The sequence below is a fragment of the Gobius niger genome, assembly GCF_951799975.1.
Source record: "Gobius niger genome assembly, chromosome: 10".
Lineage (NCBI taxonomy): Eukaryota > Metazoa > Chordata > Actinopteri > Gobiiformes > Gobiidae > Gobius > Gobius niger.
In genome coordinates, this window is record NC_136861.1 from 9,823,045 (window position 1) to 9,842,069 (window position 19,025).

At 41.4% G+C, this 19,025-nt stretch overlaps 1 protein-coding gene across 2 annotated transcripts in view; it reads right to left on the reverse strand.

Annotated features, from left to right (window-relative positions):
• The window catches only part of tmem104 (transmembrane protein 104), a 116,615-nt gene that overhangs the window by 96,089 nt on the left and 1,501 nt on the right, over positions 1-19,025 (reverse strand). For both annotated transcript variants that reach the window (XM_079564487.1, XM_079564488.1), the window contains exons 3-6: positions 17,530-17,651; positions 16,518-16,599; positions 14,087-14,180; positions 8,911-8,994 (exon numbers count right to left, since the gene is read on the reverse strand). In XM_079564487.1, the coding sequence (XP_079420613.1) occupies positions 8,911-8,994; positions 14,087-14,180; positions 16,518-16,599; positions 17,530-17,651 (382 nt within the window). The remainder of the gene's footprint in view (positions 1-8,910; positions 8,995-14,086; positions 14,181-16,517; positions 16,600-17,529; positions 17,652-19,025) is intronic.

Consider the following 19,025-nt stretch of genomic DNA (forward strand, 5'->3'; position numbering starts at 1 on the left):
GTTACTTTAGTTTAACATTAAAAAGGAGTCATGAAGTCAGGCTCTTTAGATCTGCCCCAATTAGTTTGTCACAGCCGAGAATGTATTATTTCCCACAGAACTGATAAAAGACTATAATATCTTTGTCTTTGATGAACTTTTTGATAAACTCACAATAATGTCTGTATATCCAGCCAGATTTGTAGTTTTTGGCTGTTTTTCTAAAGGTCAGGCATTTCAGGCATAATCTAATTAACAGTTTTGCAATTGTAATACCGTTAATAATTACAGCCGTGTTTCTCCGACCATTACTCTGGCAGCACCGCCCGCCCTGGCAGGACAATAGCCTTTTATTATGCAGCGCTTGTTAAAACGAGCGTCTTTACCAAATCCATTCCACTAATCCATTAGAAAGTAATATATTCTTACACTTTAAATCCGGTCCTTGTTTTATAACATTCTACGCCTGCTCAATCCAGGCGTAGCATGTGCTCCTCTGGTTACAAGCACAGACATATTAAATGTGTCCTATTAGATCATACACTGTGGAACTCACTGATAAATATTAAACCTGAAAATGACGGTGTGTGATTTCGCCAATCACAGTGAAGTGTGAAACCTAAGATAAAGCAGATGGACCGAGTTAAAGACGGTAAAAAAGCTGCTAAATGTAAATGGATGACGATGAAATGGACAGTGCAATATTTATCGCCACTTCATCCATCTCTATTTGCTGGGACAGATTCATAATCACGTTGCCGCCCACAGCGCCGCCATGGGCAGACCTTACAGGCAAAAGTACGGATAGTATAGCGTACGGATAATAATAGATATTTATTCAGAAAAATGCCATGTCATCGATACAAATACAGGCTCCTGCAGCATCGGAGAAACTCTACAACCATCACACTACAAACAATAGTTCAATGTGTTTTTTTTGGCTCCTAACAGAGATAAATAGATTCAAACTTGTCTTCGCACTTCCACTTTGGACGGTCCATGGGGCGAGTGCAGCCTCAGCCTTGCAGCTTTATGGCCCGTGTCGCAGAGAGGGAGAGGAGGAGACGTCTGATGTTGTTGGACTTAAACGGAGCGTGATGGACACTGCAGCTATTTACCGTTCAGGGCTTTCAATCTCAGAAAACTCATAAAAGCCACGAGGAAAACTGTACCTCCCGCATTTGTTTTACTGCAGACGACAAAACCATTATCAAGTCGCTGCTCCGGAGACTTCCGTGGAGTTACGGGCCATTTAGTTTTGAACACAATTATCTTTAAATACACTCGGGAGAAATAATCGCGAGGCATTTGCAAGATAACAATCAAAATGTTATTAATCCCATAGTGGAGGAATCTGTGGATGAATCTGATTATTGACATGCAGGCATCGTGCAATTGTGGTAACGACAAAAATACAATATGGCTCTCACTGTTTCAAAACACAACTTTCTCCAACTAAATCTAAGTGAATTTGGGCTGTACCTAACTCTGAAGCTCAGAAACAGGAGAATTCAATTTAACCTTCGGAAACATACTTTAGATCATTGTGCAAAATGCTGCAGCTAGAAGCATCATGCTAATGCTAACATCAACTACAGTAATCAAGGCTGGGACAGAAACTTTGACTGGATCACCTAAAGTAGCCTAAGAAAATAAAATCATATTAGACACTGCTAGAGTTTTAGCTAGTGCAATGCTGTTAATCTGTTATCTACCACTTATCTTATTAACGTCATGGCGACGTGAAAACACGTGGTGCAGCTGAATTGTTTGCCTTTTTCAGTGAATTGTTTGCCTTTTTCAGCGAACCACGTTGTTTTTCTGGATACTTTTGTATGTCTTTACCGTGTTTTTGTGGAGGTTTGGTGGATTTGTTTACTTTGAGAGTCCAAAATGGTCCTGAAGAAAGCAGCTTTTTGAAGGTAAACAAACTGCTAGCTTATCAGCTAAACCCATTTGAGATCTACAAACATCTTCTTCTGAGACACTGAACAGTGAAGAGGCACCAAGAGCCCCCACACCTGCAGCACGGAGGAGGCGTCACAAGAGGAGCTACAGGAAACAACAAAAGGGACCAACGAGGAGATGGTGATAGACTGTGGAGGGAGCTGTGCAGGAGGAAGAGGAAGGACGAGGTGGAGCTGACCAGTGCAGGACACCACGCTCTGAGACGGGGACAAGCCCAGGAGGCGGTGCACCGTTTCAGATGATCAGAGGAGACAGAGGGCAGCTACAGTTTCTCCATCCTCCAAGATCATGCGGGTGGAGTGGCTGAAGGACAACGAGATCATCGACCCGGCCGAGGACAGGAACTTCTACATCACCGTGGACCACAACCTGATCATCAAGCAGGCGCGTCTGTCCGACACGGCCAACTACACCTGTGTGGCCAAGAACATCGTGGCCAAGCGCAAGAGCTCCACCGCCGTGGTCATCGTCTACGGATTTCCCATCAACCAGTGCTCCTCCTGTGACCAAAACAGTGAAGATGGCGGCCGCGACACAACGATCTTTCACCAAAGAAAAAAAAGAGTGGTGCGCACTGAATGGGTGCTGCTGCTGGATGCTCTCTCATCGAATGCAATTTCTCCATCTGTGAGATCAATAAAGTATCATCTTATCTTATCTTATCTTGCCAGCTTAGGGTTAGGTTTAGGGTTAGCAATTCAGAATTCCAAAATCTTATTAAACGTATTGTATGGACAGCTTACAGCCTATGGGCCAGTGTCATACCTCATTTGAAAGACCTTCTAGTTTCTAAAAAACCTGAGATCTGTGTCAGTGAAAACATAAAAATCATAAAAATCTTAAGTTCACTGTTACCAGTAGATTTTTAATCATCGCCTTGACGTCGCCGTACATTACAACCTTTATAGACGTGCAGCTTTTTCAGTGATATGTGGATATTTTTTCTTGATAATGCTTACCCAAAGGACTGTAGGGTTCATATGTAAGAAAAGATGTAAAAAAGAATAATAATATAACACTGACTCCATGTCACTTCTTTCAGGTGTAAGCGCAGTTTTGTAGAAGTAGTAGAAGTAAATATTATACCCAGATGAAAAAAAGGCATATTATGAACCGTTTTTAGCAATTGCAATCCTAGCGGCCTGATGACATCATCACACAGCGATTTGTTTATGTCGGACCGAAGCCTTTGCCATTAGCACGTGAAATGTGAAGGAAACACAAACACAAATCCCAGCGTCATGAAATGAGAAATTAGTTTGTTTTGAGCTCTGCTTGTGACATTGGTTTTAGACTCTGCTACACATAACCAGCACCAGGGCAAAGGATATAGAGGCTTCTAAACTTCTCCTTTCAGCAAAAGGTGAGCACTTATCAGTAGCGTTATCTCAAGAGCTAAGCATAAAAATTCTTCAAATTATCTCAGACAAATACAAGAGCTCTATCACGCAAACTAACCACGCAGGACGGACAAGCGGGGAGGGCGTCCTTAATAATAGTTTTTTCTCAATTATGCTATTTTTACTTGTGTTTGGAGGCATTTTTATTGTGCACTCTTTTGCTTTCCAAACCGTGGTTACCCTAGGCTACTAGTTACCATAGACATGCGCTAGCCTAGCACTAGCCTTGCACCACTAAACTCTTCAAATAAAAGGACTGCACGAATACATTTTTTTTAATCTACAGAAATCTACAACACTCTGGATAACTAGGAAATGAGGCCCTATGTCAAAAATCCTGAAATATCCCTTTAAGAAAGTCTTGTGGTATCGGTTAAAATCAGATATCAGAGCCTCAAACCCCCAGTATCAGTATCGGAAACAAAAAATCTTGCATCTCTTGCTCAAAGTAGGCTATAGTAAATGGTCTCAACTTATAAAGCACTTTTCTACTTTCATTAGGCCCAAAGCGCTTTACAGCAAGGAACCACTCACCCATTCATTCACTCTCTCATTCATACACCAGTGTATACGGACACTGGAGGCAAAGTGGGTGAAGTATCTTGCCCAAGAACAGTAGCTGGGATTCAAACCCCAGGCCTTCTGATCATGACACGACCCGCTCTACCAACCACCGTCACCCCCTACTTGATTTTCGAGATACTATATTACTCCAATTAAAGTATAAGTTGCTCAGTCATAACAACTTATACATCAACACCACAAGGTCAATGACAGAGTTAACTTTGACCCAACCACAAACAGGAATAGCGAACCCTCAGTTTTCCATAGACTTATAGAGCCCCTCCACCTGACGCTTCGACATGTCCAACTCAACCGTATCACATAATTTAAACCACTGTAGAAGCACCTTTTTTTTCTTGCGGCGCTGCTGATGTAACATTTGGTCATGCGTCTCTGGCTGAGGGCAGCTAGAGGAGCTGCTCGCGGGCGCCGTGCCGATCTCATTCACTTTTGATTGGAGCCCGCGGCAACGGGGGACAGAGGTGTGTGCGCGTGGGGGAGGGGGTGAGCGTCCTTATTAGAGATCGATGGGTGCGCACGTGACTCACCTGTGTGCACGTGAGAGAGAGGGACACTGAGGAGGTGGAGGACACACGCACTTGCTCCTTCAGTATCGATGCTGGACACTTAATTGATTTTACAAAGAAAGCGGCGCGGGAGAAAAAGGAGAAGAGCAATAACTGTATGTCTTCAACTTAAAGGGACTATACCGAGTTTAAAAAATATCTAATTATGGGTAACGCTTTAGTAGACATTCCACGTTCCAGGTGTAAGTACGGGTAACGAGAAAGTAATTACACATGTATACAGGTACTCTTACATGTGTAACAAGGGAGAACGATGTGTATCAAGGTAGTACAAAGTGTCACAAGGGGGAACAATGTGTAACAAGGCAGTACAAAGTGTAACAAGGAGGAACAATGTGTAACAAGGCAGTACAAAGTGTCACAAGGGGGAACAATGTGTAACAAGGCAGTACAAAGTGTCACAAGGGGGAACAATGTGTAACAAGGCAGTACAACATGTAACAACATGTAACTACGTATCAAGGTCTAGTAAAGGTATTCATTTTCATTTTTTTTTTTTTATTTAATTCAAAAGTGAAATCATACAAACAGTATGAATGAAACGGAGCAATTAATGGTGCTGAGCTATCAGAGAGTTGTGGCAAAAGAGAATGTGGTATTGTGCATACATTTTAATGTCAGTAAAAATGCCTGGAGTCATGTCTTCACTTTCACTTCAGTAATACTGTTGTCCTGCAACATTAAAATTAATGCACAATTTATAATACCACATTCCCTTTTGCCACAACTATGTGTTAGCTCAGCACCATGAATTGCTCTTTGAATATCTTTACTACACCTTGACACATAGTTACACGTTGTACTACCTTGTTACATATTGTTGCCCCTTGTTACACATGTAATAGTACCTGTACTTACACTTCTTGTTACCCGTACTTACACCTGGAACGTGGGCTGTATTCTAAAGCGTTTTTTTCAAATTATGTATTTTCCTCCACCTACATGTTCCAGCCATGTCCTAATGTGTAGAATGAGCTCAGACCTGTTCACCACAACTGCCTCTACAATCCTGCACTGTCACTCAAAAAGTTGTTACTTCGGGTCTGAAGTGCCGTCATGCACGAGTTTAATATAGAAGGTGCAGTTACACGTATGACCTGAGGTGGCAGTAGTGAGTATAACATTGAGTAACATTTATCTTAAGGGTGAACGCTTTTCTTTGCAATTAATTCTCTACTGTGTAAGCAATTTAAACACACCCAGGAGTATCAACATTTCAGAGTCAACTTCAATTTATTCCGAATTTCTACAGTAAAATTTGATGAGACCGAGTACACAGGAAGAGGACATGATGAGGAATAATAATCCAGTGGGAGTTTTGTGTCACCTCAAAAGGAGATGGAGTAAACCTCCCCCAGTTCCTCTCTAATCGTAGCAAATCTGGCATCGTAGATTGCCTTGATACGATCCCCATTGACGGCATATTCAATTACATTTTAGAATCCCTCTCCAAAAGCAGCAGAGGTCTAAACTACATTGTTATAAGGTTTTAAAAATAATAGGACCCCATGGAGATGAGATGCTTAGTTGCAGAGGACATTACAATGCGCAAATAATTGTAACCCAAGAGTGACCATTAAAATTTGTCCTCATAATTTATTGTGCAGTCTCGATTTTTAAGTGTTTTTTTTTCTCTCTCTCTTTTTACCGCGCAATTTATAATATGTTTGTTTTCTTTATCCATACTGTGGGTCATTAGATCAGTCTCCGCTGTGTGCACGTGAGGAAGGACATCGAGGAGAAACGCAGGACACACTGCTCCTTCTGGGACTGTGGCAGCTCCTTAATTGCATCACTTTCAGATTTCCTTCACTTGGATCAATTTGAAACTTTAACCTTTTTCGTCTTGTCTTTCATTACACCCTCCTCGCCCCTCTCTTCTCTTCCCTCTCTCTTTACCTTCATGGCTCCTTGCTCCCAGTCATGACTGTATCCACATTAGAACATGCCAAAAGAAGACACTGCAAGTGCTCCATCTAGTGGTCACACTCTGTAAGACCTCTGCGTTAGAAACAGCATTTGAAACATTTTCACAAGTTTCAGCTGTAAACAAATATGTGGGCAGTTCTGTGTGGAGTTTGACTTCCCACATGCCTAGATTGATGATGCCTAGAGTTTCCTCAAACAACCCAAAACATGCACAATAGGTTAAAGCTTCTAGTTAGTTAGAGGTAGTAACAAGAGACCAATTAAAAGGCAATTTAACAGTCATAACCTCAACCCATTTTTCATTTTTAAATGTGTCCAAAAAATATCTAAATTATTTGAAACAAACACTGCCCGACCACACAAAGTTGCCACGTGGATGTAACAGACTGTTCTGATCGGGGTCACTGCAGTTCGTCAGGTCTAAGTTCAGCAACATTAGTGCCCAAAGAATTAGCTGACGACCTGAACTTCCTCAATGACCAGGTTAGGCCATCATTGGCTTTCCTCTTCCCAGATGGCACCGGCATATTCAGGAATGGGAGCATAAGACATCATTTTCACACATGGATTGGCCACCACACAGTCCAGACTAGAGATTGACCAATATGGGTTTTTCTCAAGCCGATGCCGTTATAGTGTACAGCCAATTTTTCCAAATGTCTTGTCGATAATCCTGCGTTTGATGCTTCTAAACTGGAAAATGTGTTAGTGTTGAACTGTGACAACAGGGGGCGTTTTATTAGAGGTGTTAGAGAATTAACTATGGTGTTCGAGAGGATAGATGAAAAATAGGCAGCAGTCTGGACGTCTTATACAGGAGAAGTTTATTTACCATCGGTGCAGGACCCGGAGACATGAACTCGAGACATTGCGCAAGTCCCACCATTCAAGTCTCTCTATGCTTCCACAGAAAAGGGATAAAAACCCTCTCAGAGCGTCAGACTGATACGCAAGAGTCTGAGCACCACAGTCAAGGCTATGACAGAGATAGTACGACTGTACAACCTGACCCATTATGATAAATGGCGATTTAATGTTGTCCTCGAACAAAAAGCATAGGGCTGATTTGTTCAAGGCATTCCTGTTTAGTTACTTCAGAGTTGCCTGGCCTGCCAGACACGCCTCCATTCTGTTCAAAAGAAGAACCGTCTGGGCTTCTGCTCGCAGCCAATCATTTCTCGATTTTGCCCACATCGGTCCAATCACGCACCAAGAGACGGAAGCCGTCACCTGTCTAAATTGGCCGACAGCTGTTATTTTAAAATACCCAATTATCGGTCGATACTTTATCTGAACCCCATTGAGAACATTTGGGATGTGCTGGAGAAGGCTTTACGCAGTGGTCACACTCTCCTATCATCAGTACAAGATGTTGGTGAAAGATTAATGCAGAAGCTCATTGAAACGATGCCGCATCGAATCTGCTGTGATCAAACTTTCTCCGCAAGTTGAGAAGAGCCAGAGTGCCAGCCTCCGTTATGTCCAACTTCTACAGAGGGACAATAGAGAGCATCCTGACCAGCTCCATAACTGTGTGGTTCTTCTACAGAGGGACAATAGAGAGCATCCTGACCAGCTCCATCACTGTGTGGTTCTTCTACAGAGGGACTATAGAGAGCATCCTGACCAGCTCCATCACTGTGTGGTTCTTCTACAGAGGGACAATAGAGAGCATCCTGACCAGCTCCATCACTGTGTGGCACGACGCCAGCACTGCCTCCTGCTGAAGGAGCCTCCAGGGCATCGTGAGAGCAGCGGAGAAGATCTGCGGAGCCGGTCTCCCCTCTATTAAGGACATGTACTCCACCCGTCTCACCCACAAAGCCGTCAAAATCACCAGGGACCCTTCGCACCCATCACACAGTCTCTTCAAGGGTTTGCCTTCAGGGAGTAGACTGCAGAATTTACGGGTCAGTTCCAGTCGACTGAGGAACAGTTTCGTACACAAGGCCATCGGGAAGCTGAACTCCCATTCACATGGTTTGACAAATAAAAAATCTTGAATCTTGAAAGCAAGACCGTGTGCCTTTCTTGTTTTAGTGGTGACAAACTAAAACATCCGTCCTGTTTCAACACCGTGCTGACGCCTCTAAACAAAGTTCAACAAAACACGCACAGACAAAAGTAAGACCAAATGACGGCGTGTAGGTGAATTAACAGTGTTTTGGAAACATCAGCCGCCCGTGTGGTGCTTTGTGCGGCTGCAGCGTGATTCAAAGCGCTCTAATTTACGCCGACAGCGCTCATATGAGAAAGTACACCACGTTCAAGGAGAAAGCGACGGGGACATTAGCCACCTCAATGGGGCCTCACACAGATGATTATGACCAGAGGCAATTTATCCAAACACGATTACATTCAATTAGCTCTCCGTCAGCGCCTTTGGGGAGATAGACATTATGGAAGCAGAGACCTATGTATAGACGCAGCGTGCCGTGTGATCTGTGATTTAACCAGCGGTGGAGGAGGCGGCGGGAGATTACCTTTGTTGAAGAACATCGACGCCATCTGCCCCATCTCGACCCGCTCCACGATGTCGAAGTGATCGGCGTGACCTCCGGACCGCTCTGAGGGGAGAGCAGAGGTAAACCAGAGGTGAGGAGAGGGAGGCGATGGAGGGGATTACGCCAAAAGAACATTAAAAAAAAGAAACTCCAGGCTTGGTTACACAGATGAATGAACAGAATAGTTTGGACACATCGTTCACAGAAGCACCGCAAAGTCACAGAAAACCACTCACAACAAAGAACAGGTTTGAAAAGGTGGTGGCGAGTTTAAATGTAAGGTTTTTAATGCCCGAGTGCTTTTTTTCTAATGCTACATACATATGTAGTTTATCATACAGTACTTTTCACTTCTACTTGAGTAAAATCCTAATGAAGTATCTGTACAAAATATTGTGTAGATATTTAAGCGGCAAATGCTTCATTTTTATATATAAAATAAATTTAGATCGTCTCCTGCACCTTTTTTTTTTATAGAATTATTCTGTTTTTCTGTATTTTCTGCCATTTTCTTGGAATTTTCTTTCACAATTTCCACAGGATTTTATGTTTTGTTGCATAATTTATGGCATAAATCAGACTTTTTCACCAAAAAAAATCAGTATTCAAAGTACTCAAGAAACATTTTTTCCAAGTACTTTTTGACTTTTCCTTGAGTCATCATTATTTTGGTCACAAATTTTTACTTTGTACTTGAGTAAAATTATTTCAGTAATGCTACTCTTACTTCAGTAAATACATTGGATGCTCCACCCACTTCTGCCTATTTAATTTCTGAAGATTTGCACACATTAACATCAAACAGAAATTATGGGAAATGTTGATATTCAAAGCAAATTGGACACAACAAGCAATGTTTTGAGCAATTTTGTATTTGTCTATTCAACAAACTCACAAATACTGCTGAATATGGACATGCTGTACCTCATTTCAAAGCTCAGAATCTGTATATTTGTTTTTATTATTTTCCATTTTAACATCCGCAATCGTATATTAAAGCAGTACTAAGTAACTCTTTCCCCTAGAGGCCGTAAGCGCAACTGCAGGTGTCGTAGCAAGTTGCGATTTTTTTACTTATTAATTGTCCGTGAGAGTAAATACTACACTGACAGAAAAGGCGAAGCAAGAGAGGGATATTGTACATCCAATTACACAATGGGAAAAAAGAAATTCACTCAAACTTGGCTGTAAATTCTGTTTAAGTGGCGCTAGCCCGCAGTTAGCTTTGCCCGGTCCGGTGGCAGTCAAGTTGCAATTGTGGTTTTCTGGCCAGAGACACCAGGGGGAGATGAAAGACCCTCCAATCATCCCATTAACACTTGCATTACCCCCAGCGGGACTACGAAAAGGATTTATTAAGGTAAACAAGTTACTTAGTATTGCTTTAACTGCCACGGCTAGCAACAAAATGCTAATGCTTGCGGCAGCATGCTAACGTCAAATAAGGTGAGACAGAAACTATGCTTGGATCACCCAATTAAATAAAATTGCCACTGCTGGAGCGGCCAAGAGATTGTATTTTAGTTCATAAAATGCTGTTCAAGGGGCTAGATCAAGTTGGTCATGCAATACTCGCTACTGCCACCTCAGGTCTTACGTGTAACTGCAGCTTCTATATTAAGCTCGTGCATGACGGCACTTCAGGCCGGAATTAACACCTTTTTGAGTGACAGTGCAGGATTTTAGAGGCAGTTGTGGTGAACAGGTCTGAGCTCATTCTAAACATTAGGACACTGCTGGAACATGTAGGGGGAGGAAAATACTTAATTTCAACAACTCCGTATTGTCCCTTTAAAGAATAACTGAACTAACATATTTGTAAAGCACAAGTTACAATAATCAGATCACTTTATGAGTTGTTGATGCAAACTAATAGCCTGTCAAATACCCAAGGATAATTGGTAGAAAAGTCAAGTGATCCTTGTTTGATGTTTTCCATTAGTTTATTAATAGATATAATTGATAATTGATCAGTAACATCTCGTTTGCAAGAAAAGATGAGACTTTATTGATCTCACACACTGGAGAAAAGACCAACATTCACTTTATTCACTCACAGCAGACACTTCTAAGAAAATCTCTTGTTATTGGTTAAATATTCAAACCCCCAGTAAAGGTATCGGAAGCAAAAAAAGCTGGTGCATCTCTCACATTGTCAGTTGGAATTTAATACTTTTGACTTTTCGATATTTAAGGCCTTAATTTCTGCACAACTAATGACGTAATGCTTTTAAATGCCACGCCGCGAACTTTATTGATTAGAGTAGAGGTTTTACATTTCTGCATGACCTTGATGAGATACATTTAATTACCGTCCTGGAAAGCAATTAATCTATGTATCGAGGAACAATTTAAGCTGCTTTTTCTCTCTGTACACCCACTGCGCCGTATAATTGATAACTGATACGGTAAATTAGCAATGAGTGAAAAAACATAATCTTTCCCCATAATGACTCAAGTCTCCATAAACATGTCGTAAACTCTAATTCACATTTTGACAAAGGTAAAGAAGTCAGCAGAAGCACTTCAAACTCATGCATTCAGAGATACTAAACTATAAGAGCATTTCTACATCAGTAAAGGTGACGTACCACGTTTATGATTCGAGTGTATTGTGTAGACTGTGGCTTGTTGCAACAGAAGAAACGACAGATTAGTCCGTCACGAAAGACACGATAATGAGCCGGTGATTTTACGCATTTTACCTTTGAGATAAATAATCTCTATGTCATTGCGAGGGCTGCTTATCATGCAGCCGGAGCAACAGCGGCAACTGAGCTGCTGAGAAACTGCAGCGTGTAAACAGAGAGGACACATGTGAAGCAACAAAGTACTAAAGCACTGGGCTTGAGTTGAGATTTTGAGGATCTGTACCTAACTTGAGAAGTATTTTTGTTGGAAACATATTATTTTCACTCCACTAGATTCGAAAGATAAATATAATACTTTCTAGTCAACTATATTTCAATAAAGGCTTCAAATTAAAAGTCAAATTGTCTGTGTGTTTTGTTCAGGCCATAAACTGTATATATAAATGGACAGCTTCTGCTCACTCCTCCCCGTTTACTATAATGACCACGCTTGAGGGGGAAATCATGGCGGATATACAGACTCCCTCTCCTCAGCTCTGATGAAGCGTGTTCCTAAAAAGGGCATAAAGGAGGGAATCGCAGGATCTCACTGCAGACTCGGCCCTTGTATGACGTGTAGCTCGCGCTGCTCCAATGCTAACAGTCCGACCCTCATTAAGTACGAGATTTCTAAAATTCTTCTTACGAAAACCAGCCTGGTTTCTTAAATTGTTACAAGCCCAGTGTTATCACAGGTGGAATACAGTATCTAGCCTAGTCTAGGTTTGAAAAAATAGAAACTAGGCGGTAAAGTTGTTTTTAACGTCTAAACTCCAATGCTTTTCAATGGGAGACTAGTGGCGATATGGAGGTACTACAGCAATGGTGGAGCAATGACGGCCTCTAGTGTCGTGGGCATAAAGCAGAGCAGCCAGCGACCATTGGTTCAGGCGGACAGTATGTGGCACTGTGGAGATTTACAGTCAAATGCCACTGATTCAAAAGGAGGAAGAAGGTTTGTCCCTGTCGTGTTGCCGTACAGAGGAGGAATACGAGCGATCGCGATGTCGTTACATCCGGGGGCCGTGGTAGGTATTTTACGTTTTAAACAAGTGATAAGAATACTATGATCGGCTAAAAACAATGTTCATAAACAGTGCATTGCTTCTCTTATGCTGTTACAGATCGATCATTTTATAAAACCGTGTTAGGGGCCTGGATGTTGTTGCCTACCATTCACCAAACATCCGGCGAAAATTGCGGAAGTAAACAAATAGATTTGCTTCATCTGCTCCTCTTTTCATAAAATATAAACATTTTGACAATATTTAATGTTAACAGCTATTGCAAAAATATCTTTATGTATAAGTATGTGTATATGCCAAATGTCATGCCCAGAGTTTTTAACAACTTTTTTATGCATTCTTCAGATGTTCATGGGGCCCTTCCTCGCTCTTAAGACTATACTTACTGTAAATTCTTTCAAAAGAGAGCTGAAAATAATGATCTGTAAATAAGTTTATACTGTTCAATAGATACATTTAAACGCTTGATGTGTCATTGTAACCATTGTCTTGCTTGTTCATGTCATTTTATGCCTGTTTGATATGATTTTGGGGAGGTGGTCTTCTCACTCTCTCCTGCACAGTATTTTTATCTTCTTTTATGTATCTGTAAATGTGTATTTTAAATGCTATATGTGCAAAAAAAAAATCTAATCAAATAACAGCGATCACTCGTATTCAGGCAATTTCTCAGGCAAATTTCAATTCAACTTTGAGCCCTTCAGTACTTTCCCTTAAAAGTACTAATATCTGATCTTTTTTTCTAGTAATGGACAGGAATCTTCTTTGTCCTCCTTTAGTATGTTGTAAACTACTACATTCGTGGGAAAAACATTTGTGCATTTTTATAAGTTTCATGAACTTGCAGGTCAGTTTTCTAGCATTTCTGACAGTGACCCTGAAACTTGACCCGGCAAATTGTGAAATGTGCCAATAAAGTTGTGCCGGTGAAGAATTAGGATGCCTCTAACACGCTCTCGAGATTCTAATTTTGTGGCTTCCTCTTTCATGGTTTGTTATTTTGAAAAAAAATCAGGTATAGGCCTTTCAGTTCGGGCCTGGCGGCACGGTAGCGCAGGTGGCTAACGCTCTCGCTTCACAGCCAGAAGGTCCGGGTTCAACTCCCACCTGGATGGGGCCTTTCTGTGAGGAGTTTGTATGTTCTCCTCGTGTCTGTGTAGGTTTTCCCCCACCACTAAAAACATGTACAAAAGGCCAGGATGAATGATGTGTGTGTGAATGCATGGTGGTGGTCAGCGGGACCGTTGGCGCAGACGCTTCTATCAGTCTCCCCCAGGGGAAAATGGACAACGAGTATGGGGTGAATGTAGAATTGTCTCATGTAAAGCGCTTTGTGACTATGTCTGTGAAAGGCGCCAAATAAATAAAGTTCTTCTTCTTTTTCAGCAATGACCAGAAGCATCTGTACTTTTACTCAAGCAGGGAATCAAGTCTTTGACCAACACTGAACTGGATGTGTTTACAAAGGGCCCAATGAAATCCTTTATAAACTTCACTCACGGATGGACAGAATGGGTTTGGTCTCCGGCTCGGCTCTCCCTCTGGTCACAACTTCATCGTCTGAATAATCCGAGGTAGAGTCACTTTCATCGGTCTGCGAAGAGACAAAGGTTGAGACATTTTCAGTAGTCGCAATTAGCCACACATCACATCCAGTGCAGCTATAATCCAATATCCTCTGCAAAAAATACACATCTCGTCCCTGTGTGGCATTTATTTATAAAATCTGCTATCCTAAAACAATGCATTGAAAGTATAAGCACATTTAAATACTACTCAGAAAGTTTGCAAATCATTCCGATCCCTTTTACTTCATATGAACCTTGCACCTCCCTGAGCGGCCAGCAGAGGGCAATCCCATCAATTGTCTTCCAAACGACAGACTTCCAATGAACAAACCATTTATTTCCCTTAATAGCCGAGTCCTTTAACTTCCAGCCCTAACAAATGGGGTTGGTATTTTCTCTATAAACACCTTATGCATCATTCTGAACAACCTTTTTATTTCTAATGCTACTCTTCACTCAAGCAACGTCCCAAAGTCATCAGTCCGGGCCGTTTTCCTTTCTCTCCTCCAGCTCCTCTATTATTCAGAATAGAAAAAGGCAGCGGACTTTAGAGACGCCATGAATCAGGGCTAAGGCTTTTGTCTCGAGGCTCATAACTCCCAAAGTGGAAAGAAAAACAAGGCTAGGCACTTTAAAAGCAGAGCGAGGACGAGAGCGCTTTGTATTGGCACCTTCAGAATGCGCGTGAGAGAAAGATGGACGCCGTAGTATTCTAGCGCGACAAGGCGATAAAACAAAGGCTCAAAATGCCCGATATTAGAGGCGAGGGTTTATGGTTGGATCAATGGAGGATTTCCTGAAGCAAATAGCGCGGCGAGGAAGCCAGACAAGTCATAGGAATTGACTTTAGCTAACACTGATGGGCTGCGTTCGCGTGTAAAGGGAATGTTTGAAGTTCTGAAGCGAGAGGGATGGTGTTTGAATAAGCTTTGCCGTGTTTTTGTGAGGGTCGGCGGCAGATTGTTTTACTGCAGAGAGTCCATGACAGTCCTGAAGAAAGGAGCTCTTTTAAAAGTAAACAAACAGCTGGCTTATGAGTTAGACATTTCAGACCTACATATTTCTTCTTCTGAAACGCTGAAGAAGCACCAAGAGTACCTGCAGTACAGTGGAGGCGTCACAGGAGGAACAAGAAACAAGGAAGGGACAAAGGAAAGATGGTGAAAGACTCTAAAGGAGCGGAGGGAGCTGCACAGGAGGAAGAGGAAGGAGGAGGTGACCAGTGCAGTACACCATGCTCTGAAACAGGGACAGGAGGCGTTTCAGAGGATCAGAGGAGACTGAAAGCTACGGTTTCTGCTACCTCCAAAAACAAGCTGGCCAGGTTGACCCACAATAGCGGCGCACTCAGCGGCTCAGGGCTAACACAACACATAATTTTGTTGTACAATTGTACAATGACAAACAAAGCACTTACTTACTCACTTATTTGCACTTAGCTCATACTGTCATTTCCCCAAACATACACCAACACTCAATTGTCATCACACTTTTTAAATAGATTAACCTCTTAAACCTCGCCTTCACCAAGGGCATTTTCTCTCTGATCTTCACATCAGCTTTACCCAAAAGAATAACACCGCATTTGAAAGCTAAGCCCTATAAAACTCATCTAAATGGATCTCTTTCCATGTGTTGTTGCTGTGTTTTTTTAATCACTTTTTTGTTGTGTTTTTGTCAAATTTTTGCCACATTTTTCATTACTTTTTTTTTTTTTAAATTTTCCTCTGGCTCTTTTGTGGCTTTTTGTTGCATTTTTGTCACTTTTTTGTCATTTTTCCTGACTTTCTGTAGCTTTTCTGTTGCTTTTGTGTGCGTTTTTTGTCACGTTTCCATCTTGTTTTTGTTGCTATCTTGACCCCTTTTTCAAGAAGCTTTTAGATTTAGGGTAAAGCCAAACTATAGAGAAATGTTCTTGGTTCAGCTGGGGGTTGAGAGGACAACTGATTAATCATGAACGTCCCTAGTTATACAGAATCAGATTAGAGAAGCGGGAATAGTTTGTGAGGAGAAAAGGGAAATCGTAGACTCTACACAGTCGGCGCCTCCAACACAACGTCCGATGTTGTTGCTCTCACCAATGAAAACCTGCCCAACCCAGTCTAGACAGGACATTATAGAAAAGATGTGGACCGGCCTTAAGAAATCAACTTTGCCGATGAGGAAATGTGTTCATGTGACTGAAAAAAAAATCTCTGGTGTAAAGACAAGACAACACCATGTAACATTAATCACAGTTTGAGTTACCTGGAAAAGTTACGGAGAAACTGGAACCTACAAACTCCCTACATCCTTACGTCTCCCAGCCTGTTTATGTGTGGGAGGATCTGGCACTGTGTTTATGTGAACCGTAATAGCCTCACCTCCTCCTGCTCCCTCCTCTTCCATCGAAGCTGAGCATTCGCCGCTGCCATCGCCTCGATCACAAACGTCGTGGTCATGTAACTGAACAAACAACACAGACTATTACACACCGAGTTGTCTGTCTTTGTAGTGATCATAGCAATATCCAAATTTCACAGTGAGCGAGGCTGACATGTCCTGTACTCTACTTGTCAAAAAGTGTCACAATGTGCTTCTGATGCAATAATTACTGTCACATAATTTATTCATGTAGTCTGTATTAAATATGGCAAAGGATTAGGGTCTATTCTGTAGCTCCATCTCCATCAACAATACTGCAACAAAACAAACAAAGTATTTTAGACCAAGGAGTAGGGCTGGGTACCGTGACCGATACTTGGTTTTCAATTCCAATACCTGAACAATACTTTTTTTTTGATACCTATACTAAAATATTTGTCATATAGAGGTGAAACAACCAAGAAACTACAAAGGGCCGGAAAAAACATTATCACTTCATTTTACACTACCTTGATACATTGTACCTAACTGAATTTAGTACAATATAATGTGCTCTGTAACAATCTGTAATAACTTGTACCTATGTAGTACACAATGGAATAGCTTGTATTAGTACGTTGTAAGTACATAATGTAATGGGACACAAGACCTTAGGGTTAGGGCTTAAGGTTAGGTTCCCAATTTTGCCCCAAATGTTCCCTTTTTTTTTGTCCTAATTTCTCCCAATGTTTTCTTTTTTTCCCTCAATTTTACCCACATAAAGCATAAAAACTTGAATACACAGATTTACATTTTTTATTTTCGGCACCTGCTTTCGATACTTTTATTTTTTTCTCTACCAGTCGTACCGAAACCTTGTTTTTTACACCATACTGGTATCATTTAACAGCACCCAGCCCTACCAGGGAGCTCATCATTTCATATTGTAGAAGTCCATGAAACACTGCACTGCCTGGTACACCTTTCCATTTCAGTTTCAGTTATTTCTATTTCAGTTTCTCTTTTGCTGACCTCATGAAGCCTAAGAACGAGATGAGGGCGATGCTGACCACCCATCCGGCCGTGGCGAAGGCTTTGGGCATCGTGAGGGCGCCGGTGCCAACGATCAGGTTGAACATGTAGATCAGCCCCACCTGCAGGACACATGAGGGACAACAGCGTCACAGATACAACGTTATGTAAATGAAATAATGTCCTCTGCAAACAACAAAACACCTCGTCTATGTTTTGGGTCTTATTATGGAACTAAACCTTGTCATTTGGATCCCTTAACCTCTTATCCGAGTGCATTTTCTCCAGTTCGACTTTACCCAAATCTAAAAAAGTTTCTTGACTGGAGCTCATAAATAGGTCAAAATAGGCCTGTGTGATGTATCTAGAAAAACCTATAAACACTAATCACAGCTATTTTGTCGCGTTGTGGCCGCATTTATGTCACATTATTGAAGAGTCTCTTTTTTGTCGCATTATTGTTGCTTTTTCATTGCTTTCTTTGTGCTTTTTTGACACGTTTTCATCACTCTTTTCTCATTTTTTTGTTGTGCATTTGTTGCCTTTCTGCTACGTTTTTGTTGCTCTTTTATGCCGTTTTGATGACATTTTATTGTTGCTTTTCCAGCACGCTTTTGTCACTACTTTCAAGAAGCTTTTAGATTTGGGTAAAGCCAAACATCAGCCTATATCATGAAATATAAATCACAAATCGAGTCGCAATTACTATACATCTCGCACTCTCATTTCCTGTTCATGGTGTAGCCCTACTCTCATATTATGTTACTACCACAAGTCTTTACAAGCTTAATAAGACAAAACTTCTGGACCTGACTGTAGCTTATTTGTTGCTTACTGAAGTTAAAATTGTGTATCATAAACATCTCCAGCACCATTTCTAGAGACGTGTGCAAACTCGGCAAGAAGCCAACAAATATGAACCTGAGGGCCTGAATTTGAATCTGGTCTTGGCCTCCAGGCGGCACTTAAGGCACTCCTGTTCAAAACCAATTTCAAATGCATCAGAAAGCAAATTAGATTTTTGCTGATTGACGAGTAACTGTAAGACTCCATGGTCACCAGTCGCTGACGCAGCAAACGCTCAAAGCTGATCTTCAAGAGGTCGGAAAGAGCCAACGTCAGCGATACGGTTTCCTGTTCAAACTCATGGCACATTAATCTCATTTATCAAGACTGCTCAGCTGCATTTAAAGCTTATTCGATGATAAAATATCCCACTATTAATACGAGTACCTGAAGGTGACCTAACCACTTCATTTTAACTCTATCAATATTCTTCTGAAGTTTCTGTGGTGTCCCAAAGATTCAACTTAAGGTCTTTTCAAAATGAGACCTTTCATGAATACTTTAAAAGATGATCTTTGTCAGAAGTCTGTGACCAGACAAAAAATGTAAAAAGAATTGTTCTTTCATAAGGATTCTGTGAACAATTGGATTACACTATTCTTATTATAGGTTAGGACAAGAAGGTAAAAGTTTAGTAATTCTATGATATC